Below are 26,225 nucleotides of genomic sequence, written 5' to 3'. Positions count from 1 at the left end.
AACTGAGATGCAAATATATAAGGGAAATGCTCAAGGTTTTGCAGGTAATCTGAGAAAAGAAAGAGGGCAGCTGATTGCCCCCCATTGCTGCCACAGACCGAGTCCACTATCTGGGAATAATAGAACAGCACAGGGTGAAGACAGCTAGACTAAAACTTAACAGTAAATCTGATATCCCTGCTCCTGCTCTGAATTATTTTGGGTCATCCTTTATGTTTCAAACATCTCCAGCAGCGCTGTTGCCCCAGCACAGCCCTGGCTGAGTAGTTAGAAACCCAGAAAGTTCGCAAGCAACCTTTGCGCTTCCAGGCGTTTCCTCCAAAGTTAACCGCTCACTTCAGATAGTACAGAATACAGCTACCTGCTCTGCTTGGCAGTGCTCACTCCTGGAAATGTACTGCATGGATGCAGCAAAGACTAGAACAGTCCTATATTAATTTCCATATACAACCCTTAAAGCTCTGAACTGCTAAGCTTGCAAATGATGGGAAATTTCCTTCCTTCTACTGCTCCCACTAGCAGCTTCAAGATTGGCACATCTGGAGGTTTTGGACAAGGCATTCTGAATGGAGGACACCTGCCCCCTAAATTCTCCACACCTCTAGGAGACAGGATAATTCACTGTCCATGTCCAGTTTCACCTTGAAAACCTGTGGAGAAACCATCAAAGTGTTTTGAGGGGGTGATTTTCTGATAGGATATCTGCTTACTAGGGAAAAAGGATAAAACTGTTGGGACTTCACTTTAATACAGGCTATCGAAGAGCAAATTGATGGTAATAATTTCATTGCCAACTTGAACCAAGCACAAACTAGTAAAACATGGCACCTCTTATTTCTACGATGAAAACAACTTACATACTCTTCAAACATACTAACTTTTCCTTTAAGCTAAAACAACAACGCAGTATTTTCTACTTTCAAATACGAAGTGCTGGTTCTGGAAATGCAGCACTGCCCTACCGCTAGGTTTTGGTTTTGGCTGGATGCTCCTCCGCGTGGTTGAAAGTCGAGCTCCATGACGGCTGCGAGGCTCCGTTTGAGTTTTCTGACGTGACAGCAGTGGTCGTCGAAGCTAAACGTTGGAAGAAAGAGTTAGGCTGATGTATGTTCACATATTACACAATTTCTCCTCTGTAAGGAGAACAGATCATCATTGCCTATTCCTCTAGATGTCCATTCACTCTGCTTTTAGCAGATATATGTTTTAAAGTTTCCATGGCTCAGACATCTTCATATAAACTTCTGGGTTTTGTGCCTTTTCAGCTTCAATATTGAATGTAATGCAATGCAGATTGTGTGACCATCATTTAATTTTAAAAAAAAAAAAAAAAAAAGCCGTCAGAGGAAAAGATTGGGGAATTCAAAACAAAGTGCACCTCCTCTCTTAGGGATTTGTCAGTCCTCACAGCTATGACGTGTGCTTTAGTTCCTGCAAACTCAACTGACTGCACTAGTGTATCACCAGTGAGGTAAAAGGGACATATCACATCCACCATTCATTTCAAAACAGACACAGACAAGAAAAAACAAACCAACTCAACCAGGAGAGAAGGTTTGTTCACTCCCCATGTTCTCACCTGCCGTAGGCCTCTCTTCCGCCCCAGGGGCTGCTGCAGAAGAAGGTTCTGCTGTCCTGGCTCGCTCTGCACGCTTGCCACCCTGTTAGATGTTGACAGCATTAGGCCAAGCACAGAAGCACCCTGTTTAACTAGTAGGTGTCCTGGCAATTGTGACTAAAATAAATAAATAAACAAACCAACCAACCAACCACTAATGGCACAGTCACTTCAAAGAGCAATACTGTCTTTGAAGGATGGGGGGGACGTGTCTGTTGGGTTGTGGCTTCCAGGGCTTAGGAAAGGGTGGGAGGTGGAGTCATGGCATTCAGGACTTGGCCACGCACAGGTAGCATCCAGATATAAATAACTGCAGATTTCAGTTTTCAGTCATTGATTGATGCATCCCACTGAGCAACACTCACTTCTCTGCATCCTTTGCCACATGGGCTTCATCAATAAAGGCAAGAATATCAGCTTCCTAGCTCAAAAGCCTCTTGTTTGCGTTTCCTTTTTCAAGGACAATTTTGTAAAAGCTATTTTTTTTTCCTCCCAAATAGACTCCACAGCCTCATCACAATTTTGTCATCTGGTTTTAATTTCAATTTAAGTCAACAAACAAAAACCAAACACAACGTGACAAAGGATCCATTCACATAATGGATGCATGAGTTATGTGAACAAGGCCCCACACTCAACACTTGCAGCCTTAAGTCTTTTTGTGGCTAACAAACAAAAAAGACAAGTAAACATGAAATATATATATATATATATATATAAACACAGCTTTTTAGTTTTTAATATCTTGGCACAAAATATCTGAAAATCTGCAGTAAAAGAATCTTTAGCAATAAAACACACTCAGCTAGATACCATCTCATCCTACCATTCAACTGACCATTTAATCTACTTAATATAAAAATACCACCCTCCCCTCATTTTTATCAAAGCACTGTATTCCTCCAAACAGTTAAAAATTGGTCATTTAGCAGACAGTGGTCACAAAACATTTTAGCTGAATGAACTATGTCTGAGAGACATATGGTTACAATAGCAACTAACATTTAAGATGGACTTCTTTTAAATCAGGCAGCTGCTTATTTGGGACAGACTGGAATCCACTGAGCCACACGTCCTACTTAAGCAACTTCCAGCTATATCTGGTATGCATTGTTGAAGATTCAGTATTACAATCCATTTTGCCTTTGGCCTGCATTAATCTAAAGGAAAACAACATTCTTCTCTCTAGATGTTTTCCTTGGATCTCCCTGGAGGAGCTCAGTACCACCAACAGACTGAAGGTTTATCACCTGACCTTACAGGAGCGGAGGAAGGAGACAAACCTAAGGACATGGTCAGACAAGGCATGGAGGATGTCTGTGGAGAGGCTTAAAAAGTTCTGTCCCCTGAACAGCTCATTCTTCACATTGCCAGAAGTTATTGCCCTTAGAAGGTTTGGTGGAACAGAACACGAGAGCTTCCTGGTCTACTTCGGGTCAAAGTCTGGTTGCCTGACCTGAAAGTCCTATTCCTTCCCCCCTTATCGGTTTAAACTACAGCCAGACTTTGCACTAAACCATATGCGTGTGTTTCTACCAGCTCTGCTGGGGAGACAACAGGCAACTTCAAGGAGAGAGACATCTTAAGACTCTGAAGCTGTTTCTCTTCTAATTGTCTGGCCACAGCCTAATAAGCCTAGGCATGCCCTTGGCAATCTCACCACAGCTGCAGTGGTTTGGAAAAAAACAGAAAAGCTTCTGCAAGCTCAAAGCCAGAACAAACAAGATATATTTGAGTCCTTTTCTCCCTCAGACAGCTCTTGCAAATGAGATCACCAGTCTCTGGAACATATTTTCCAGCTTTTACGTAGGGTATTGACATGATTTACATACAAAGCATCCTAAACATAATGCAAACACCCGCCTATGAATAAGCAGAGTCCTCAAAGTTACTTCCTGTTAGTAGGACTGTGTTCTTGACCCAGACAATGACAGCGGCACATATGACTGGTAGGTCCAGAAGCAACATATCATTCCTTAGTAAAGCAAAGAGGCTGCACTTAAATTAGTCTTTAGATTTGTGATCCAGACTACCTGAAATTACAGCTTGGAGAACTGTCTTAATCTTCTGTTTCTAGGATTACATAAAAACGTATTCCTCTGAATTTTAAGAAGTTTTTAGAGTAGTTACCGGTATGTGTATTAAGTAGGAATTAGCTGGAGAAGGTCTTGAAAAAATAATTTTCTATTGGATTAGCTTTTGAGAATACTGTTACAATTTCTGATGAAGGAACAGTAACTCTTAGTTCTATGACTGAGGAGACATAAATGTCTGTAGCAGAAAGACTACGATTATATGCAGTACAAAACACTGTTTATAGTGGTGAAACAAACTCATTTCACATGCATCATGAAAACACTTTGAAAAAGTCATTAAATAAAGGGAGTACATGGACCGCATGAAGGCACAGAGGCTATACATGAGGAAAAAACCGCTTCCCATGGAGTAATCTGTGCACTGAAGACAAACAATAGGTGAGCAAAAGAAAGGCTGGACTTTGTGTCTTCCTGCTGGAGTCTGGGATTTTCAGCCTGGCTTATATCATAAGTGAAATGAGTTTAGTGAGCTGGTGGATGTTTATTTCCAGTACTGAATCATTACACAAATTGGTATAATTTGGGATGATCTTACGAGCTGAAATTGCAGATATCTATTGCAGGCTAATGGTGGACCAGAGAGAAGCCAAGTTTTGCAGAGCCGCCTGCGCACAGCACAGTCCTGCTGTGGCTGTCTTTTTGCCTTCTATCCCCAAATATTGAAGAAGGGAAGGAAAGAGAGAGAGAATCATAAAGACTGCAAATTTCAGATGAGTGACTGAATTTTCAGATATAACCCTTCACTTCATGAGGGTTTGTGAGGGTTTCTTTTCACATCAAAGAACAGCACTACTGATCTTGTTTCCATGAAAATTAGTGTGGCAGGCAGACTGTTGGCTCTGTGTAGCCCTCCCTCCCTCCTTTTCTGTCTCTCCTTGTTTACCAGACCTGACCAGGAGTATACTGTTTTTCTGGCAGCCCGTGGGACCCAATCAAGGAACACTGAATCAAATGCCATTTCAGCTGACAGTACGTTTCCCTCCTGTGGCAATGTGATCAATAAGAAGGGTTTTTCTGCAGTACAGAAACCAGCTTTATTTGGGAATAACAAAACAGATTTTTTTCCTGCCCATCACAAAGGTGCTCTGTCACTCTCTGAGTATCTCTGTCAGGGGTTTTATCTTCACAGTAATGTTACTCCCATTACATAGTTAGGGCAGAGACAGGTGAGCAAAAGATCAAACAAACCCAGCTTCGTGGAAGCATGTTGCCAGCACTACAAGAAATGACAGCGCAGTCACACAGTGGGGGCTAAAAGAAACTTTATCAGGTTGGCAATTATAATAAATGATGCTCATGAATTACAAGAAACCATGCAGCCAAAAAAAAAAAAAAAGAAAGAAAAAAAAAGAAGAAAACAAAGAGGGAGAAAGGAAGCAAGGAGTTTAAATGTCTATTAAAAAGGTATACATGCTTGCCACGCCATTATGGTAGAACGTACACACTTTGTGTCCCAAGACATCTGAATGAGAGAGTTAGTGGACAAAGGCCAGTGGAGAATGGGTTAAAATGTGGATGAAGTCCAGCTCTTGTATTCCCAGACACATCCTAGCCCAGTTACTGTTAGATCTGCTACGCTTGCCCTGGCAATGTGAATTCACTCTGGTTTTCCCTATTAGGCACCATTAAGCTAAGATAGGCATAACAACAAACATTAAAGGAAAATGTGTTTGTGCAACAGATTTCCATTACAGTGACTTCTCATTCTTCTTCCTTTCTGATTTGGGAAAATATCCTCACCTCTCAGATTATAACCACAGCAAATCACGAAGCTGGACACATGCTCCTCAGCCCTGTACCCCATGCTATCTATTTACTTCTGAGCACTTAAATGCTATCCCCTTCCTGTTTTCCTTGCTTTTCTCCATGGCTGGCTCTAATTGCTATAGAAGAAAGGGAAACAAACTTTATTCTTTTTTGTGTTTGTCACTATTTATTTAATTTATTTAAAACTCCTACCTTCCATAAGGGTCTAGTCTCCGTATGATTTATTTCTTTGTGTCAGTTATGACTAAACATCAGCTTTTGAATTCAGAAGGCAATCCTAAACAGTTGTGATCATTGTGCTCCAGCCGAAATCAAAGTTATGTAAGAAAAACTCAAGCCTGCTTTATTCAAAACTAATGTTCCTGAATATGAAAACACATTTATTCTGTCCTGTGATCCCCACAGCACAATAAGCTCCTACAACGTCTGCTTTATTACTTCTGTCCTTTAGAGGAGGAATCCAATTTGCACATTTAACAATGCAGTTGAAACATCTTTTCTTCTTTACAGAACTGTAACCTAGCCTTTTTATAAGAATTTGCAGTATTTCCCTGTCATCGTTCTTTCTCAGGCTTTGCAGCCCTGCTGCCCCTCCTTCAGATGTTAGTGCCCGCTCCTTGAAAAGAATAATAAAACTCAACAGAACTGACTCCCAAGTACATCTGTTAACCTCTTTGCCTAAGGAAATCTCTGTACCATAGAGCCGAGTGGAGGATACAGTGTCCTGGTCCCTTGTGAAAATTGGTGTGACAGAAATTAGTAGGAACCCACTGTACAGCTGATTACATTTCAGGGTTCAAAATAAATTATTGCATTCGAGCTCATCTGTTGACTTAGCTGTCTCAGATGAGGATATTCTGAGGATATTCCTCAGCCTCACCACCTCAGAATATCCTCAGCTGAGGATATTCCTCAGCCTCACCACCGTTATTAGGAGTGACTCCCCCCACTTAACAAGATCAAAACATTTCAAATTCAACACTGATGTAACCTGGTATCAGGTCATTATGGCTTTAACTCAGATACGGACCTTCTCCTTCCTCATCCTCCTCAACTTGTAGTGAGTTTTTAGTTCTACTTAAGGGACGGCACTTAACTTCTTTGGTTGAATGACTTCTGTTCTCTTTAGGCCCCAAAACATGCTCAGATGACCATGCCATCCATTTTGCTTTATCACAAAACCAGATAACAGTATTCCTGCCTCTGCCAACAAGCCGATGTCTTTTCCTAATGCCACTCCTACAGTAGCAGCAATTAGAGACCGATCTGCCAAAGCAGGATTCACGCACACAAAGGACACCATGAATCATGGGATGATCTCAGTGACACCACCAATGATAAACTCTCCATCTGTCAGCTGAGAAGAATGAACAAACGAACAAAGCAGCCTGTCCCCACTCCAAAAAGCCACTGCTGACATCTAAAACCAAGCTAACAAAATAAAAACCATTCACACAAACGCCTCTCAACATATCCACATCTTCAGCTGGCGTGGTAAAGTAATGAAATAGTGTGTTACCCTCTGTGTTGCCAACGTAAGGGGCTGTGTTCTTCTGGAAGGAAACAGAGATGCTCTTGGGACTAATGACAGCTCTCCGACCTCGCGATGATGGGTTGAGAGGTGCGAGCACAGCAGCAGGACAGTAAGGATGATTAACACGACTGAGCTGGCCGTTAAAGGTGCAGACCTCCCTTCTAAGCTCACTCCTGACCCATTTGACAGGCATGGCAGTAACGCTGTTTGCACACAAACTCCCCTGTCCACGGGTAATGGGGAACAGCTAGACCTGAACTCTGGCACTGACGGCAATTTTAAATATGTATTAATGGTGTTCACCTGCAAGCTTTCTAAAGCTGTCATTTGAGAATTGGAAACACTTTGTAAAAATAATGAGAATTACTGTAAAGCATCCACAGAGAACTATATTCCACGGGAGTTATCATAATTAGTTTTATTACTGAATGTTAAAGAACACAGCTTGATATTGTTATTAAGTCTTTTGTGGTGACAGCACTGTGAGATGAATGGAAAAACAGATGTCTCTGTTTTATATAAGCCTCCAGACTAATGCTTATAACAGGCTACAGCTAATGCCTCGTGGATAATCTTTCTCATGCCTTTCAAGCAATTGCTAAACAAGGGGAAAACCCCGAGGCTAGCCAGCCAGACCGCTGCTTCACTTGCTACAGCTTTTTCTTTCCCCTTCCCCTTAGCCTCCTCGAAGTTACTGGCAATCAAAGCTGAAAACTGAAGGTGGGTTGCTACACCTTTGACTTGCAGGCCTGAATATCAATGAGCCACAAGAGACAGAGATGGAAAGAGCAACAAAAGGTGAGGGGAAGAGACAGCGGAGATTGGAAACGGCTCGTTTCCCAGCACACACACTGACAGACAGGTAGTGTTAACACTGTACCTAGAGAGGCTGCCCTCAGTGGCCAGGCTCGGGGAGTCATCGAGGACATTAGGTTCACTGCAGGAGGGGCAGGGAGATTAAGAATTTAGGGAAAGAAAATGCAAAAAGCATGCGATTGTCTCTGTTTTCAAGGGAAAAAATATCAACGGAATAAAAAAGTAAAAAAAGGACGGTAACATTAATTGGTCTCGCACGCTCAACAGCACATATATGATCAGAGGAGCTGAAAGAACATCTGATAACAGGAGCAGTCTTTGGAGGGAGTTTACGCTACATGGAGACTTCTACATCTCTGCTGAGAATCGGGGAGCTGAGAAGTTCGGTAGGATGTGTTTCCACAGGAAATAAGGGCAGGGAACTGTTTTCAAAGCCATTTTCCTGCAGCATTTTCATTTATTTTGGTTCTATTTACTTCCAGCTTCATAGAAAGCTTTTATCTTCCCCCTTCTCCAAGAGCCACTTCTTCCTGAGGGAGGGCTAACCTATCTCCCATGAGCTATAGACCACTCTCCTTCTGGTACGACTCGAAGGACAAACATCTGGAAAACAAGGTCTCGTAGTGCAGTGAAACTGTAAGTAAACAGCTAGTGTGGACCCTGGCAAACGAGTACACAATCACATTGCTTTTCTATACTTCAGCCATTTGGGCAGGAGCAGCCTTCTCAGCCCATAGGAAAAAGATGGAAGAAAGCAAGCAGTCTGCTGGGCTACCAGGAAAGCAATAATAATATTAGTTAACATTAATTAGTTTACATTTGTGAGGCAGTCTGAAAGCCCAGCGACCATCCATAACTAAAAAGGGCATGACGTTGTGTACTATGATTATGCTTACTGAGCTTGTACTTTCCCTACACAGATGAAAAGCAATTCTCCTGGTATACCATGTACTTAAAAAGTACAGAGCAAAGCTCTGTTGTAATTAAAGTCTTTTTTTCTCGGCATCACCATGACTTGGGATTGCACAAAGCAAACATTGCTATCAGTCAACTGTGACTCTTATGAAGTTTATGCATTGAAGATGGTAGTGAAAGATTGAGGAAAATGCAGTCTTGCATATTAATTTTTCAAGAAACAAAGGGACTGAATCAATTGAGTTCAAAAGTCAAATGAGTTCCTGTAAGCCCTTTTGTGAAAACTCCCAGATAAAATCTGTGTAACCTCTCTCTTGTAAATCACTTCTCCTATCTCTGCTGGTATGTACCACAGCTGTTACTTTTCCTTCATGTATCAAGGTTATTTCTTTAATTCCAAGCAAGACTGGGGAGGGAACAATGTTGTTTGATTTTACAAGGCTGGTCAAGAGATAACGTAGAATTTATTCTTTAAAGGTTCAAAGGAAATAACATAAATTAATCTGTCCATTGTCAGATATCCTTGGATAACTATGTTGCAGACAAATAAAACAATAAACATTGCTTGCTTAGGAAAAAAAATCACCTTTAAATGCAAAACTTCTCTCTACATCTTCTAAAGATGTACATTTCCCAAATTCCAATCTCTTTCTCACCACTCCATGTTAACCAGGAATAAGGCATTCAAAGTTATTTCTATCAACAAGTATATTTCTGGTTTTAAACAGTACTAAATGCCATCTTTGAACTTGACATTCAGTTTCTGTGATGAGCTAGTTACTGTTCTAGGAAGGACAAAGACTACATGGAAGAAAACGAAGTAAATCAAACAGGATGCCTCTGCCCCCCTTCCCGGCTTCTCAGGATTCCTCTCCACTCCCTACACAGATTGTGTACGGTCCCCTGGTTCAGTGCATAACCCCAAAATCATGCTCTTCCTTTTTGCTATCTGTGGTAGTAGCAGAGGAAAATAATAGTGCTGAGGGTTTCTGAAAGTGTTTAAGAGGAAGGTTTCTATGGATGACAGCTTGTTCTTATGGACCTTACGCAACACAGATCATCCTGAAAAATCTTTCTTTCCAACCCTGCACCCTTGGTCCAACACTATGTCAGGGTGAATAAATTTAGCATCACTATGCTGGCACGGATTCTAGTACCCCACATCTCCGATGTACACATAATATACCTGCACCATTTCTGCTGAAATTTCTGAATGTAATGGGAAAGGTGAAAAGCCCATGTTGTTACCTTTGGCTGGGTAACATGCCCACCTCAGCCTGAGGTGCAGACACGCTGGAGAGATGGCTGGAGAACCGCCTCCTCCCAATGGCACCCATAAGGTATGCTTCTTGTTCACTTACCACACTGGGCATGCTCAAGGAGTCATCTAGCAAGAAAGAAAAAACAGGAAAGGAGAGGAAACAACCGCCCCAAACCCCACCCACATATTTACAGTTGTCAAGAGATAACAGGATGCCAAAGGTGTACCCAGCATTTACTTACCAAGACCCCAAGCCTGCAAATTTGAATACTTCCATTAGGTTTTACAGTCGCAGTTCAGAAAGACATATGCATAAAACTCTGCAGGATGAGAAACCCAGCACACATGGGGCAGGGATTTATGTACGCTTTCAGCTTATACGGCTCTCAGGAAAACGTGTTTGGGGAATTCAGCTTCCGCTAGGGCTTAATGCCTATGATTAATAAATTGTGTGTTAATATACAGTGTTCTCTGGCATAAAAGTTGTAACTGGACATTTTGCTGGTGTGAAATAAACTGCTGCTATGATATAGCAAAGCACTGTTACAGAAGATAAAACATATAACAGCAAAATGCAGAACTAACACCCTTTAACACCCTTTGGGACACATATTTTAAAATATCACCAAAAAGTTGGATAAATTGAGTCAAATACATCCTACTGCAACTGAGTTATGCAGACAGTTGGATTGTGATCAGGATGGCTTCAAATTTTCAGTACTGTTTCAAATTATACAAAGTACCTGGAAAGAAATGACTCTGTTGTGGTTTTTACCACAACAACTTTTAATTACAAACAAACAAATAAAACAAAGGGGAAGTTTTGTGTAATTTTCTCTTTTCTTTTTTACCTTTCCAATTTTGCTATACTGAAATATTTTATGGCAGCATTAAGCCAAGGCAGGGCTGAAGTAACACTGCTGCAAGCAAACAGGAAGATAGCACTCCTTGTTCCGCACAGTGGCTCATAATTAATCTGAGGCTGAAACCAGAGTTTGCCACAGTGAGGATCTGAGCGATGCAGCACAATACTGGCGGGATTGTACAATGTTTAGTGATGAACCCAGCTAAAATAAAGTTGGGCTGAGCCTGGAAAATTTCAGGCTAACTGTGCTTTCCCAAAAGGCAATTCTGCCATAAGTTCACAGGCCTTTCTTTTGAGCCACCCATTTTCACTCTTTGTTTAATGTCTTTGGGGAATAGTCAGCAGTCCTCAAATACAGAAGTGAAGCGCCTGAGTTTCAGGCATTGAGGCAACCAACCATTGCAGCACCAGAAGACAGTATCCCTGCTAAAGTAGGGATGACATGATGCCTGATGACATATGAGCAGAGTTTTCTACCCTGGCTCTCAGTGATGGACAACTCAGAAGCAGATGGACAGCTCAGAAGCAGAGAGAAGGCAAAATTCCAAGAATAACATGATACTCAGCTGAAATGACAAAGCAGTATTCAGGTCATTGCAAATTAGTCCCCAAAAGATTCACCATCCCATTCCTTCTAAACTGGCACCAGAAAGCCTGGCAACCCTAGAACTTGCCAGCTGCCCAAAAAGGAGATCAAGCTTTTGTTGTCAGGACATTTAAGGCTTAATTTCCTCTTTGTTAATTGAGTGACACAAGCACACAGATATTCCACCCTGCAGAAAGCCACAGCTGGATCCCATGCAGCACAAGGACAGCATATTCCATGTCAGAGCGTCTGGACAGAAATGGTGAGCAGGAAGTACTAAGATCCTGCAGGAACAGGATCCTAACTACAGAGCCGGCCACAGCCCCTGCCTACTGTCATGATGAAGGTCAAAGAGAGGACTGATTGCCTAACGCCTTGTCAGCACTGTGAGGATTGCATGTCAGCCGAGGTCTCATACACTAAAATCTGCCTGTGCCCTTCCCTTTACCCTACCCAGAGCTCAGGAGGGAATGAGGAGGTATGTTACGACCCAAGCTTTAACACCATGAACTGTGTAGCGACCACACCAGTTTCTTAGCCTCGTGCCCTTATGGGCCTTTTGTTCACACTGGGTCAGGGACAACTGGCTTCCCCTCCCAGCCATCCTCTGGGGCATCAAGAAAACATCTTCAATACTGGGGGCTTAGCTCGAATCAGTAGCCACGTACTTTCTTCATCCTCCTCATCCGTGCGGCTCAGCGTGTCCTGTGAGGCCTGCTGGGAAGGCTCGCTGTCCTGCTCCCAGACAGTGCCAGTGCCGGTGTTGGAGCGGGACATGGTGGCCAGGCTCAGGCGGTAAGCGGAGGTGGAGGTGCCCACGGTGCTGACGGATGTCTTCCCTTGGTAAGCTGCGCAAGAGCGGGAAAACCAAACGCAAGTCAGTGATGGCACTGGAAATCAATAACCAGCCAAGCATTCCTGTCACGTCGGGCACCGGATTCTGCCTGGACTAGTGGGGCAGGGGTTGGCAGAGGTGATAAAACAGACACAGCTGCCCTGGCTCACTTCATCTCTCCAAAATCTCTGTCTGTTTTTCTTATGCAGTCTGGTTTGCTCCCTCAATCTTAGTGCCATATTTTCCAGATCAGCTTCAACATTTAGGAACAAGGCAAATTATTACCAAGGAAAAAAAGGCTGAGGCATTTTCTTTTGAAGTTTTTTTTCTTTCTTAAGAACAAAGCACGTAAAATCTCTTGCTGCACGTAAGCAGTGGCTGCCATCTCGTGGCAACAAGGGTGACTGTTACAGGACAAAAGTGTCCCCTCATGCAAGAGAGAATTCAGGGCACCGTCAGCTCGGGGACGCTGGTCTGCGGCGTGCTGGTAAGAGTAGAGAAAAATCAAAAAGAGACCAAGAGGAGAAAAGAGGAGACAGATCTGCTGCTGACAAACAGACAGACGTTTCTACACGAGCAGCTTTGGATTTACAGAGATGTGGGTAGCAGTTTGCTGCGTTGTGGGTTGGGGCTGCACAAGCCAGCTGTGACAGTGATGGGCGGCTGCTGGGAGATGGGACACAAACGTAGTTTACGCTACGACAAGGGGCACGACAAGGTGCATTTCACAACCAACCTGGACTTCTGTTGGCTGTCCAGTGGCAAGGCTGGGCTGGGCATAGGGCCTGATCGAGGGGCAGGCTGTCGGGGTGTGGGTGGATTACCCCATCCTCCTCCTAGGCAGCAGGCAGGTCTGCCTCACAAGTTAATTTACGGGTGAGCCAGCTGGCCAGCTTGGGCTGATGGCCCGTAGCTCTCCCCTTCCCTCCTTACCAGACCCGCTGTGCACTGCCTCTTTCAGGATCTTCAGCTCGTTATTGAATTCGGCAATGAGGGAGCTCTTGCAGAGCGGGCGTGGTATGAACCGTCTCTCCAGCTGGTCGGCAATGTGCTGTCGGGCAGTCAGCTCCTCGTGGTTCTCAGCTGGCTGGGCCAGCAGCTGCAAAATTGGGACACGTTAGCATTGGGGGGAAATTATGCCCTGGGAACTGGGACTAGTCTCCAGACCAGCATGAGCCTGCAGCCAGCAGACTGTCCTCTTTGTAGGCGTGAGGTTTGGACTCCACTTATGAGGTTTCCACCTGTCTTTCAGGGACAAACTTATATTTGAGTGAAGAGATATCAAAACCTCACTGACATTGGTACGTGGGGATGAGGGCTTCCTTATGCTAAGCTCTACCCTCAGACATGAGACAGCTTCTTCCTCCAAGATGATTTAGTCTGTCCAATTGTGAGACACGGTAGGCTAAATAAGATGGAGTACCATGTGCTAGTCTACCTGGTAAGCAGGGAAGAGCCATGATTAAGTTAAGCCCTGGCCGCCTCAGCCTCCTAGCTGTCTGTCCATCCACAAAAGCCCTGTCAGAACCTTCACCCAAGAGATGGAAAGTGGAGTGGTCCTTCTTGGCTGTTAGCTGTATTGCACGGCTCTGTACAGAAGAGGGATTTCTGGAAGATTTCTGCCAACCATGCCAACCCCCTCCTAGGTTCAGAGCATCTACACTACTTCCAAGTGCTTTGAGTGTCTTTGTTACAAAACTAAGTCCACATGCAAACCCTCTTGGTCAAGCCTGATAGTACTTTCCCACCCAGGGGAACTAAGACTAGCTGTACTCTGTGGATCAGAGCTCCTGTATGACTGGCATACTCTTGAATTTCAGAGGGTTCACAGGCCTACTAACTTCTGAAAAGTCATTCCCTACATAAACACACAGTTCTTCCAGAAATGCCGTTCCTCTGTTCTCAGCAGAGGAATAAAGGATATCTTGCCTTCAGGGAGTGATCTAGCAGGAGCCAAAGCAACTGTTACCTTGCACTGGATGAAGGGCCGAAGGAGCACAAAGATAGGGATCCGTGTTCGTACGATAAAGTCGAGGAAATCCCACAGGGCCAGCCCTCCCACCTTCCGCAGTGCCATCTCTTTGACTTGCAGGCTCAGCCAGTACCACTGGCTGTCCAGTTGGCGTTCAAAGCAAACAAGGATCACCTTCAGGGCTACAGGGGAACACACACCAGCAGATGGCAGTCAGAGATGTTATCAGTGTCCCTTGCAAGCATTGAGGGAGGAATGGGGGGGCCACAGTGGGCACAAACCTACACAGGCATGCATGCATGCACGTGCACATGCACACCCACACACCTCGGAGTCACAAGTGTCTTTTCTGTCAGACTCCAAATGCTGCAGGGAAGGAGGGCAACCTTCTTATAATAAAGGCCTCAGGATCAGGACTGAGAGTCCCATTTCCAGAGAAATTTTCCTACTTCACACCTAATTTCCTCTGTATTTTCTTGCTCTATCTTCCCCTTTCCCTCCCTGCAGAGTTCTTTTGTCTTCCTGGAATTCAGATATTTTGAAAGCAGCTCAGGGCAGGAACACAGCCCTGGCTGATCAGACATCCTCAAAAACCTTGATCAAGCATATCTACACAAAGAGTCACCCTGTGAGAACAATAACCTCCAGGTTATTTATGGGGTAATGAAAAGAACCTTTCTAGCAGTGCAGCTGCATGAGTCATGGCCAGAATGTAATCTAAACAAAAACACGGTCCAGTAAGCCAAGGGCCGTAATTCACAAGAGCACTGCATTACAAATGGGGAGGAACAGCGATGAGGTTCAAAACAATGCTCTATATTAAAGTGGGCAGTGACCAACAGTTAGCTCACAGGAGAGACAAGGAATCTCCCCCTTTCCATGCTCCCCTGATCTGGAACAAACAGGGAGGCCTGGGAATTGTTGGGGGAAAGTTGACTACTCCGTCTTTCTTGATGGGATGGCCAAGACATCTCAGCCATCACACATCTGTATCCAGGTTTGTTGGGGTGGGGGACTAAATCAGTGATGAATTGCCACTTTGTCATCAGTGTTACCCCATTCCTCAGATATGGGTTAAGAAAGACCTGAATATAAGTCTTTGAGTAAATGCCCTCACAAAATCAGAAACAGAGAAGCTGTTTGAAGGAGTGAGAGCTTTGAGACAAAACTCTCCCCATATAGCCCTATAATTTGCACTGCTGCTGCATCTCCAATTTGATTATTTTTTCTTTCCTTTCACCTGTGGGTCATACATGAAAAAATACAGTACTACCTTGCAGCAGCATACAGTGAGCAGAGGGAATATCAGTCAGTAAGGACTGTGTGTGCGCAGGGCCAGCAGGCAGACAGGCTGCATCACGTTTCACTCTAGCTAGCCAAGGGCCAGTGCAGCTGTGATATTAGGGGCTGGTAGGCAGTCTGACTTGCCTTTTGTGGCTTCACTCCTATATCCTGGCAGTACGAAAACCGAGCGACTTCCACCTGTGCTGCAATCTCCTCCAGGTGCAGTGCAGACACTGCTCACCTTGCAATACATTCCAGAGATACTCCTGGCTTCACGCTCTGGCCTGGCCCCTTGTTCAGGACAAGACCTAAAGCAGCTCTAAAGAGCTCAAACCTGCCTGAGACGGTTTTCTTTGGTGCTATCTACCATCTTGAACGCTCCATTTTATCTCTGTCTCTTCCCAGTGGTGAGCAGAAGCCATCACTCACCCAGGTAAGCAGCCTGGCTGGTGGACTCTGCAAGCCCTTCCCGCCGCAGGTCCTTCCCCGCATCCCCTGGGGTGGAGCAATGGGCAGGGGAGCTCTCCAGCATAAAATTCTTGCTGCGGGAGGTGCTGATGATGCGAGGTGGCAGGAGGATATTGATAACAGTCTGGAGCAGCAGCAGGACCTCAGGCTGCTCCAGCCAGGGGCTGTCTGAGATGCATTGGGAGGGGAGAGAGAGAGAAAGATCAGGCTACATCCCATCAAAGACACCCAAAAGATCCAGACCCTCTTCAGTTCCAAAATGGGGTGTAATCTCAAATGTCCCCTAAGCCAAAACTCCGTCCCCCACACCTTGTTATGCTGCTTCTCCTCCTGCAAGCAAAGGCAAAGTTTATTTTAGCACCAACACAAACACACATGAACAAGGAGCTACACAGCACAAAGAAATGTCCTGTTCAGTGGTCTCGTAATCTCATTTCCTTTTGACATTCCCCTCTCCCTTTACTCTTTGCTTTCGTTTAGGGATTTACCAGTGATCACCCTCTATAGAAGAAAGCAAGGAGCAGGACTTGTGCCAGGCAAGTGGCATGGATTGGGCAGACTGTGATCCACAGGGGCACACAATTTCTGTGACCTCTGCTCCCCTCTGTGGCTTCTGCTACAACAGATTTGTCTTGCCCTGCACTCCAGTTTCAAAAGAAGGAGCACATCTGTGTAAGAGCTGACTCAAGAATCATGGCACAGCTGAAACAAAGAGAAGAAACAACAATAACAACTTCTCCCAGTGGGGCTCTTTTCAGTCTCGGACCCAAAGGGCACTTAGCTGACACACTGCCAGTGACAGAAAACCAAATTAAAAAACCAAAATAAAAAATCAACAGAGAGCAGGGAAAGTACAAACATCGGTTGTCAGAAAAGGGGGAGAAAAATTCTTTTTGTTAAATTAGCCAGACCTTTGCTTCCAGATCCTACTGTGAGCACAAATGGAATCAGTAGGTTTAAAAGCATTCCTTCCCTTCTTTCCTGATTGGTGAATGGGGAGACGACATGGCTTAGGGGGAAATCTTCTTTCAAAGCCTGTGCAGTAATAATAAGAAAGGATTAAACGATTTCATCAGCAGATCACGCACACAAGTTACTGCAGGGAATGACGATCCCCTGGGCATCCTGTTTACACAGTACAACACCGGCATTGATGTCCTGATTGAATTAGAAGCCCTGAGACCACTTAGTCAGGAGTAAAAGGAATTCACAGAGTAACATAGGCGTCACCTGCTCTTGTCATAGCCAAGAGGTAAGAAGCCCAGATTTCTAACTCATAGATATCATTAACAAAATCAGATGTATCCCACAGGAGTCAGCTGAGTGTTCGTCCTAAACTCTGCACTACTGTGAATGGCATCAGGATCTGACCCAGACTATGGGAAATAAAAAAAGAACAGAGGAAACTGCACAAATGACATGATCTAAATATTCTGCTGTCCGAACATGAAGGTTATTCCCGAACACATTTTTTGTTCTGCCTCACTTTGTGCTGCCCTATCATCCTCCCTAATGCAAAGAATGAACTCCTGAAAAATAAACAAAATGCACATTTACTTCTTGATGCATAGTCAAGCCTAAACTGAAAGGTCTTTCATCTTTAGAGGAGGTAATACAAATTACTGTCAATAGGACTCTGCTTATTTGCAACTTCTCAGTTGCTACAGACTTAGCTGTGAAATGCAACTGAACCTTGCAACCCCTCAAGCTTGCAGATCTGGGCTGAGAAATTCCAGGAGATGATGTTTTCTGATGGGGTGTGAAGTACTTCTGTTTCATATCCTGCTGGAAGTATTAGGAATATGACTACTCATGTGTTTTTCTGACACGTTTGGTTTTCATTACATCTAAAGCCCATGAAAAGAATGAGTGAACAGGGAGCAGAGGATAATAAAAGTAAAAACTCCCAACACTTTAAAAAAGTTATTAATTTGGTATCTGGTCTTAAAAAAAGAGAAAGGATTTCAGATAAGGTGAAGGTGGCCCTTATTTTGCTTTTGATTAAAGAACCATTACCTCAGAGCTGGAAGAAATCTGTCCTCTTTCTGTGCCAGTTGGTACCAAAAAGTCCTTTTGTGCCTCATGCTCTGAAGGACAGCACTGTGTTTTGGTCCCTGCAAGCCCTCCTTCCCAAGCCACCCCACTGCTCAGAAATACCTGCTGAAGTATTCAACTGGATGTGCCAATGCATATTTAAAAACGCAAGTTGGAGCTAGATTAGGAAATCTGTCCCTTCATTGGTCACCATTCTGTCTGATTTCATGCCAATGGGGAGGGAAAGGGACACAGAGGCAGAAAGACTCTGTAATAGTTATGGCACTGCTAGGAGAAAGGAATAGCGATGAATTCTCCAAAAAGTCCAGGATGGGTTTTTTTATTCTGGACAACAAGGATGCTATTGAGTCAGCAGCTGAAAAGCCAAGTTGCCCTGCTTTTTTGAGCTGGCACACTCTGTGACCAGCTCAGGTAAGAGCAGAAGAGCACAAACTCCACTCTCAGTTACACACATGGTCCCACAGGAAAAGAGGTAGGGTTGCATGGATGTGACCCAGGCCAGGGCCCATCTCCCCGTTACAGGAGACTTATGATAACTCCTTAGATCCTGCAGAGAATCCTAATGTGCTTGTTATAGCCTTAAACAGCATCAATCAGCCGAACTCCCTGGACTTCAATGGCAGTGTTAAGCTGATGGATGCTTGCTGTGGACTTGGTCCCAACAGGTGAATTCTGAGCTCAATTCAAGCCTTCAAAAATAAGGGAGAATTTACATGTTGCTTCTCTTTCATTTTTGGTGTATGTTCCACAGTTTTTGCCCAGCTTTTGCAGAAAGAAAACAGAGCACCGATGAGTTGGTGTCTCAACCAGAAGTTATAACAGGCCTGGCCACAGGCCAGGGCAGACACACCTGTATCTGCAATGCTACAAGCCGGACAACAGCTGTGCTGAAGGGCAGAGGTGGCGAGAGATAAGGGCTGAGATGAAGAAGGGGTAATCCGTCAGCCACACTGGAGGGTCCTACCACTCCCATCACCTGCAATACAAACAGAGCACATCACCACAGCTGACTACGTGCAGTTTCATCCATGCCATATCCTCCAACGTCAGTGAAATGGAGGGGCCTTCCATCGAGCACTGAGCTGGGGTGGCTCTAGGAGAACCAGCCCCCCCAGTGGTCCTTGCGGGAGCTGGGGCCAGTGAGGAGAAGGAGTTCTAGCAGGGAAAGGGAGGGGAGAAGAGGGAACCAGCAAGGATGGGAGGAGTGCACAGGTAACCTGGTACATTTATAAATGTACCCAGTACCAGCCCTGAATGACCAGCACTGGACCGGTGGAACAGTTAGAGTTGGAGGATATGTCATGTAACGACCGTAACAAATAAAAATATGTCATCAAAGCAAAAAGTCTGCATTGAAACTGGACGTCTTTTCCCTTCTCTTGCTGATCTACTTGAAAAATAATGTCCTAAGTCTGACCCAAGCCGGGTTTTGTACAATGTTCAGATTCCTCTCAAACAGTCTGTTCTTAGGAACTCTAAGTATGATTCATCTCGCCTGACCCCAGATGTCTGAATCAGAGTCACCTACATGTGACCTGGTTGTCTGGAACTCCTTGAAATATCAGCACAAGAAAACAGCACTTCTAGGGGAGAGTTGATCTGAACCATTTTGGATGTGTCCGTCAGGAGGAATTAAATCACAGGCCTGCACATGCCTGTTTCTCTCCATGACTAGACACATCTAGGTGATGGGAACAGGGAGAAGCTACCTGGCATACGCTTAAGCTTAGGGGAGATGAATGCACTCTATGTTTCCAAATTCAGCCTGGGGAGAAAGGCAGTAACCAGTTTTCTGCCAGAAAACCAAAGGACAATTTAGAAGGGGAAGAGGCAGAGCCCTTTCTTTATATCACCATGGATTATCATTTCCCTGCCTTCCGGGGTGATCTCTTTTTGGGCTTCGTGATGCAACTGGTCTACACATGATACAGCATGCAGTCAGGGATACTCCTGCAGCTCACAGTGGCCATAGTTCTGACAGCTAAAGGTAAAATACTCTTAACAGTAAGAGTACATCTTTTCTTGGTAGCTCTCCCTGATGTTCCCAGCCAGCTGAATGTAAGCATGATGACTGCACTTCAGCACTGTGGAGCTTTCCGCTATTTTTAGAGCACTGGCTAATTCTTAATGCAGGCCCTTTGGAGAACTTGCTGGGGTGATTCACCCTCCCATGTCTGCTTGCCAAACTGCAAGTCCATTCTAAACTTGTATTTGAGCTAACTCTGTAGCAACCTCCCCATGTAGCAACCCTAAGTAGTCTGAGGGCCCAGATTCGCAGTGCCTCCAAGTAGCTACCTCTGCTTGAACAAGGGAAGAAGTCTTATAGACTCTGACAGGTTGGAGCTTCCCTGCCCTTGCAGCGATGAGTGCTGTATGGACTTGAAGGACAGGAGCCTGGCAAAAATTGATATTGCATTTTAACTGATGATCATTGTTTTTAAAGCTCCTCACTGGTGAACCCTGGGAGGTTTTCTGTTACTGCTAGAAAAAGTTACAGCATTTATGTTCTAAGAAGAAAATGTTATAAAACCCAATAACAATAAAAATGCTAGTGCAGCCTTTCCCCCTTTATTTGTATTTTTTTCCACATGGAATGTAAGCATGCATGTTTGTCCAAATGGCTGGAGTCACACTGATATCAAATTGAGGGTTTGCCCCCAGTGTAACACCTGCAGAAACACTGCAATCTATCACTGAATGACCAGACAGGCCTCGGCCATATCATCTCTCTGTGGTAACAGACTTAGGAGCATAAATTCTACTAAGAGTGGGATCTGAACATTGAACAGTGCAAACCTGTATTAGATCAAGCCAGGGACATTGCAAACAGTGGAGTGAATCCACCCATGTAAACCCTTCTAACTAGCCAACACCTGATGGCCTCTGACAGAGCCATCAGGGTCCTTCCCCACTGGAGACGGTAGGTATCCCCAGTGCCACCCTCTCCCTGCCTCTACCAGGTGTGTGCAGTCTCCACCACCCCACTCTCCAACTTGCAGCCCTCAACTCTCAGCTCAATCTGGCAAAGGTGGATCTTCAAAGTGGTGCGTGGGAAGCAACGGAAATAAATCGCTTGACCACCGCTACCGGTCACTGTATCTCCCCATGCACCACTTCAAAAATGAACCTTGCTATCTCTAGTGTCACTTGCGAAGTCCCCTTGCGAGGGGTAAGGGGGACAGGTAAAATGACGGGAATGGGAATGAACTGTCATCTTCAGTCCAGAGAAGTCAACAGCAGGGGGAGGTTTAGCAAAGGTTCACGGGGTTGCCGCTCGGCTACTCACCAGATTGACACACACATTGATCAGAGACCTAAGGTGAGGCAGGAAGGATATGATTGGCTGCCTCTGAAGTGTCAAACAAACCCCTTCAATCAAATTGCTGGCAGGCTCCCACTCAACCTGGCGCCTGCAATACAACAGTAGGTGCCGTTAGCCGCGGGCCTCCTGCCCCCCACCAGACGCTCACAAACACGGCGACCGACACACAGTGACGCCCACAGAGGAAACGTTTCAGACAGCAACGACGTCCAAGATGAGCACAAAGTGCGCAACAGAGAAAAGGTTTTACCCACGCAGCTCAGGAAAGCGCAGAGCCACAGAGCACACTGGGCGTTTGAGAGAGACGAGAAACGTAGCGGAGGGGTCTGTGCTAGCGACACAAACCCTCTCACAACAGCAGTGGCGGATGAGCTGTGTTTCACTCCCTGACGCTTGCCTCCGACAGACGGTGAATGGAAAGGAGCCACCAGACAGCTGTCTCAGGTGTGCCTGTGTGGGGAAAGCCATCTGCTGTGCCATGCTCCCAACTGAGAGCAAGTCCTCCATCTCCTGTGGCTTGTGGATGTTCTCACGGAAGGGAACAAACCCCATTTGCTGCGAGGGCCCTCTGTAAGCTACTTTGCAGTCTAGTCTGCTCTGCCGGAGAGACTCCCAGACAGAGTCTGCCCTGAACTTAAACTGGCCCATCAGTACAATCTTTACCTTCCTCACCCCGTGCAGGAGGGCTGATTCATTCCCTACCAGCACCAAAGTCCTTCATCCCAGGACCCTTTCTTCCCTGACACTGCTTTTTTCACCAAAACAACTTTCAGGGCTCATGACAGATGCTGAATGGAGTCCTTCCTAACCGTAAGCAGACACAGCATAGGTAACATCAAAGTGGTTCACATCCTTCATCTCAGGGCCTGACTCTTTGCAGTAAGTATAGTTCTCAAGCCAACATCTGACTGTGCACTTATTGGGACAGAAAGACAAGGCTTGCATAACTTCTTAGCTCAAGACTAAACAATAGCCTAGTCAAGCTCCTCAGTAGACTTCTTAGAGACACACAGGGGATCAAGTGTTCACCATGTAAGTTCTTATGCAGACCAATATACACCTCGTCTTTCAGCATTTGCTGTCCCTCAATCTCCAGAATAGTAGTTTGTTCTTGTACTTGTTCTTACACATATACTACTCCCATCAGACACTGGTTTTGGAGTGGGGTGCCCACAGGAGGCAGTGTGTAAGATCCTGATGTGAGTACCCCAGTGGATGGCTCCTAGGGCCTGGCACCCAGCCCCGTCTCTAAGAAGCTTCTTGTCCCAATGATGCTTAAATGTGGTTGCTGCATTTGGTCCAGTGGCTTTGCTGTCTCTGTCCCTTTGTGTACGGAAGAGCAGTTTCAGCCAGGCGTAAGTACAGGCACAGAGAAAGAGAATATGAAGGGAATTTTAATTTATGAGCATTCATTCAGATTACACAAAGAGGAAAGATCTTCAGGAACGGGAAGACCCCTAAGCCGCCTTTGAGGCAGAAGAAAGTATGAGCGAGAAAAGAAAGAATGAGCGAGAAGCAGGCAAGACATGGCAAAGAATCAAACCCCCAGGAAGGAGAAGCATCAAAATTTCTGCCTCTAAATTCCTGGCAAGCACAGGAGTTTCTTAAAGCAGACTGTTAGCCAAAGGAAAGTGATAGGTAGTGATGCCAGAAAGAAGAGATCACCTTCCTATTATGTACCCATCTTAGCTGGGTACATATGATTCCCGCTGGGACCTAAAGTTTTGTGTCTGAGTCCTAAATTCTGATGTTCTCTAACATAATTTGGCTTCTCAGCTGAGACTGCCAACAAAGTGACTGATTCAAGCAGTTGAGGACATATGCTCATGAGGGTGACTGAGACCAATGATGTTTTTACTCAGATTGCTGGAAAATCCACAGGGCTGAGAGATTTTACACTACCCAGACTGGATTTGTATCACTGCCTCCGAGGTGGGAATGCTCCATTTTGAATACTTCTTGAAGTCACCAAAGCTTGCACCATAATGCTACTATGTGATGCACCAGGCTTTCACTAGCCACTGACTAAATGCAATCAGTGCAGTTCTGTTCCCTTTACTAAGGAGCATTCAGAAGCTACTGCATAGCTCCAGACTATTTTTACCTTTACAGAGAACATAACAGCATTTTCATGAGAAGGCATCCTAGAAATACTCTTACTACAGTTTAAATGTCCATTAAAAATAAAATTAATCTCCTCAACTCACAGCTAAAATAAATAAAGATGGTAGTGAGATGGTACAAATCTGAAGACTTATTTTGGAGAAAGAAAAATGAGATTTCTGGAAGTTCTCTCTGTAGTTCTTAATAACCATGCCTTTCTTCTCTTGCTACCAGAAGACACAACAAAAATGTCAACATAAATGCACACTTACAAAGATAAAAACATCTGTTCATTTTCCGATATGTTGTAAAGGTTCACTGCAACATGACAGTTTTCCTCAGATGACATACCCACACTTCAAGGCTTGCAACATCAGAAACGGACCCCAGAGGGTTTCCATTATACCTGCTTACCTCAAAGTAGGCATCTTGTGAATTTTATTGAACATACGATCCAATCTCTTTAAGATGAGGATAAGGGCAGGTCTCACCGCCTCAGCTGTCCAGTCAGTGATGGGCAGCATCTCCATGATGTAGCGCCGGAGACCTCGGCTTTCCATCGTCTGCGTGTCATAAGGTGCCAGTTTCAGCAGGGAATGTGCGATTTCTGCCAATCTAAAACCAGGGTTTGTTAAGAGGAAATTCAAATACAACTTGCATTTCTCCACACATGCCAATGAACTAACAGATAATCTTCAGTAGCCCAGTAAAAAGAAAAAGATGCAAAAGTCAAATATGCCGCTATTTAAACTCTTAGACCCGATACTACAGTTCCTGGTCTGTTAAGATTCTTTTGCTGGAATCACTGTTTATATACACATGAATGGTCTAAAGAATATTTTTACATTGATATTAAATGCATCAAAGGAACATCACTGATTTGTGTAGCTAAAAACAAAGTACTCGAGCTGTTAGTAAGATTACAACATTGCAAATGCCTGTGGAACACAGACGTGACATCACCTGTATGTCAATTAATGACTGATTTGGTTTGGTTTTGTGCTTATTTTTCAGTGTCACCACTTTAAGAGGTCTCACTGTGCAATTTTCAGGTGTTAAATTTAAAAATAATGTTTAAAAATAATGTGCTGTCCCATAGGTTTACACAACATGTACTTTGTGTGATTACTCCTTGCAGCTTTGATTTGTTTCTCCTAACACCTCTACAGATTGTGTTGCTGTTGCTTCTTCTAACCCTCCCAGATGGGCTCGCCGATGGCATTTTCTGCATTGACTGTGAAATACCATGGCAACATTTAACTTACACTTGCAGTTTGACAAACACCTACTGAAATACTTGAATATTTGCAGTAGACAAAGACAAGTAATAAAGCTACATCTACTAATAAAAGTGATAGAAACCTGCATGCTCCCTGAAACATCAATAGACCTTGTAGTGGACTATTACAGTACAATCCTATTCGTATTGTGGGGGCTTCTTCTGAAATGCCTCCAACTAATGGAACGTATTTCTATTCTCTTCAAAATCTGCCTAGCAATATCAAGGGCAACGAGTTCCTCAGGTTAACCAAAAGTGCTATAAAAGTGTTTGTTTATCCAGTATTTCGTTATTATTACTTTTAACAACTACTTCGTCCTACTATGGAGTAGGTCTGTTTTCTTAAACACTGTGAAATTTAAATTATCATATAGTTATGATTCTTTCTGGCAATACAATATCAGTGGCAAGTAATGGTCTATGAAAATTTTCTTATGCATTATAAAATGCAAGATCCATCTCATCCAACTTGAGACATCAATCTCAATTAATCTCCTAGCTCCGTTCATGCAGAAATAAACAACCTGGGAAATTCTTATCTTCCTGAAATACTGGGATAAACAGCTCATTGGATGTGCATCTCCCTTTCCATTGGGTCCAAAAAGATCTTTATGAGTTTTGCAGACTAAACATTTAACTTTTAAATGGCTAAAATTGAGTGAGATGAATCCTGTCTGAAGTGACTAGCATATTATCTTGTTATCTGAAGTCTCTGAAATGGCACCTGCCAGTCTCCCAAGACCATGGCTGTCACATCACATTCTGCTAAATCTGCTCTCTACTTAGAAAAGTCTTTTTTTCCTACAGCGGTTAAATCCTGTCAGTCATTTCACTGATACTTAGGAAATGAATTTATGTAAGAATCAAGATGATGTTTGCTTTTCTTTAGGGCTAATTATGATAAAGCAATTCAGTTTCCAGCCCCAATAAAGCAGTTATTTCTAGCACTTTCCAGGAGACATAAGAGAATCAGAGCACAACTCATTAGCATTGAGCACAAATCAATCCCTTAGTTTTACTGTTGTGACCTTTGAGCATGAAAGACCTTCTCTCTTAAAAAGAATGCAGTATTTGCCAGCTACTACTGTGTACTGTGACTCTGCTTCACGGAAATCTTCTCACAAGAAAGTATCTTTCCTGAAAATATACCAATAACACCTTCTGTACATATGGATTTAAGTTTGTTAAACTCGTCTTTTAAGAGAGGGACATAAAATAGTTTAAGAACAATTAAACTCAATTACTCTGCAATATAAAAACACGTAGAAATGAAGTTCCCACATTACAGTTAAACTGCAAATGCTTCTGGGTAGTACACTAGAGCATTGTTATGTTAGATACAAATGTATGTAAGGCTAGGACAGTAAAAAGAAGCAAGCCCCTTACTTTACTGCACTAAATAAAGTTCACTCATCAGACACATGTTCCTCACTCCCATTGAAATCGTGA

General features: G+C 44.1%; 1 protein-coding gene across 3 annotated transcripts in view; it reads right to left on the bottom strand.

The window, feature by feature from the left end:
- UNC80 (unc-80 homolog, NALCN channel complex subunit) overlaps positions 1-26,225 on the bottom strand; it is a 131,877-nt gene that overhangs the window by 1,689 nt on the left and 103,963 nt on the right. For 2 of the 3 annotated variants that reach the window (XM_072874364.1, XM_072874362.1), the window contains 12 exons: positions 23,912-24,112; positions 21,359-21,482; positions 18,923-19,048; positions 16,929-17,052; positions 15,979-16,185; positions 14,263-14,447; positions 13,227-13,392; positions 12,127-12,306; positions 9,995-10,133; positions 7,896-7,952; positions 1,580-1,661; positions 963-1,074 (listed from right to left, as the gene is read on the bottom strand). In XM_072874364.1, the coding sequence (XP_072730465.1) occupies positions 963-1,074; positions 1,580-1,661; positions 7,896-7,952; positions 9,995-10,133; positions 12,127-12,306; positions 13,227-13,392; positions 14,263-14,447; positions 15,979-16,185; positions 16,929-17,052; positions 18,923-19,048; positions 21,359-21,482; positions 23,912-24,112 (1,703 nt within the window). The remainder of the gene's footprint in view (positions 1-962; positions 1,075-1,579; positions 1,662-7,895; positions 7,953-9,994; positions 10,134-12,126; positions 12,307-13,226; positions 13,393-14,262; positions 14,448-15,978; positions 16,186-16,928; positions 17,053-18,922; positions 19,049-21,358; positions 21,483-23,911; positions 24,113-26,225) is intronic. The other variant, XM_072874365.1, reaches the window with a different exon arrangement.

This window comes from Ciconia boyciana, chromosome 10, assembly GCF_034638445.1.
Source record: "Ciconia boyciana chromosome 10, ASM3463844v1, whole genome shotgun sequence".
NCBI classification, from domain to species: Eukaryota; Metazoa; Chordata; class Aves; order Ciconiiformes; family Ciconiidae; genus Ciconia; species Ciconia boyciana.
Note: the sequence above shows the minus strand (reverse complement) of the source record. Positions and strands in the feature narration are given on the sequence as shown.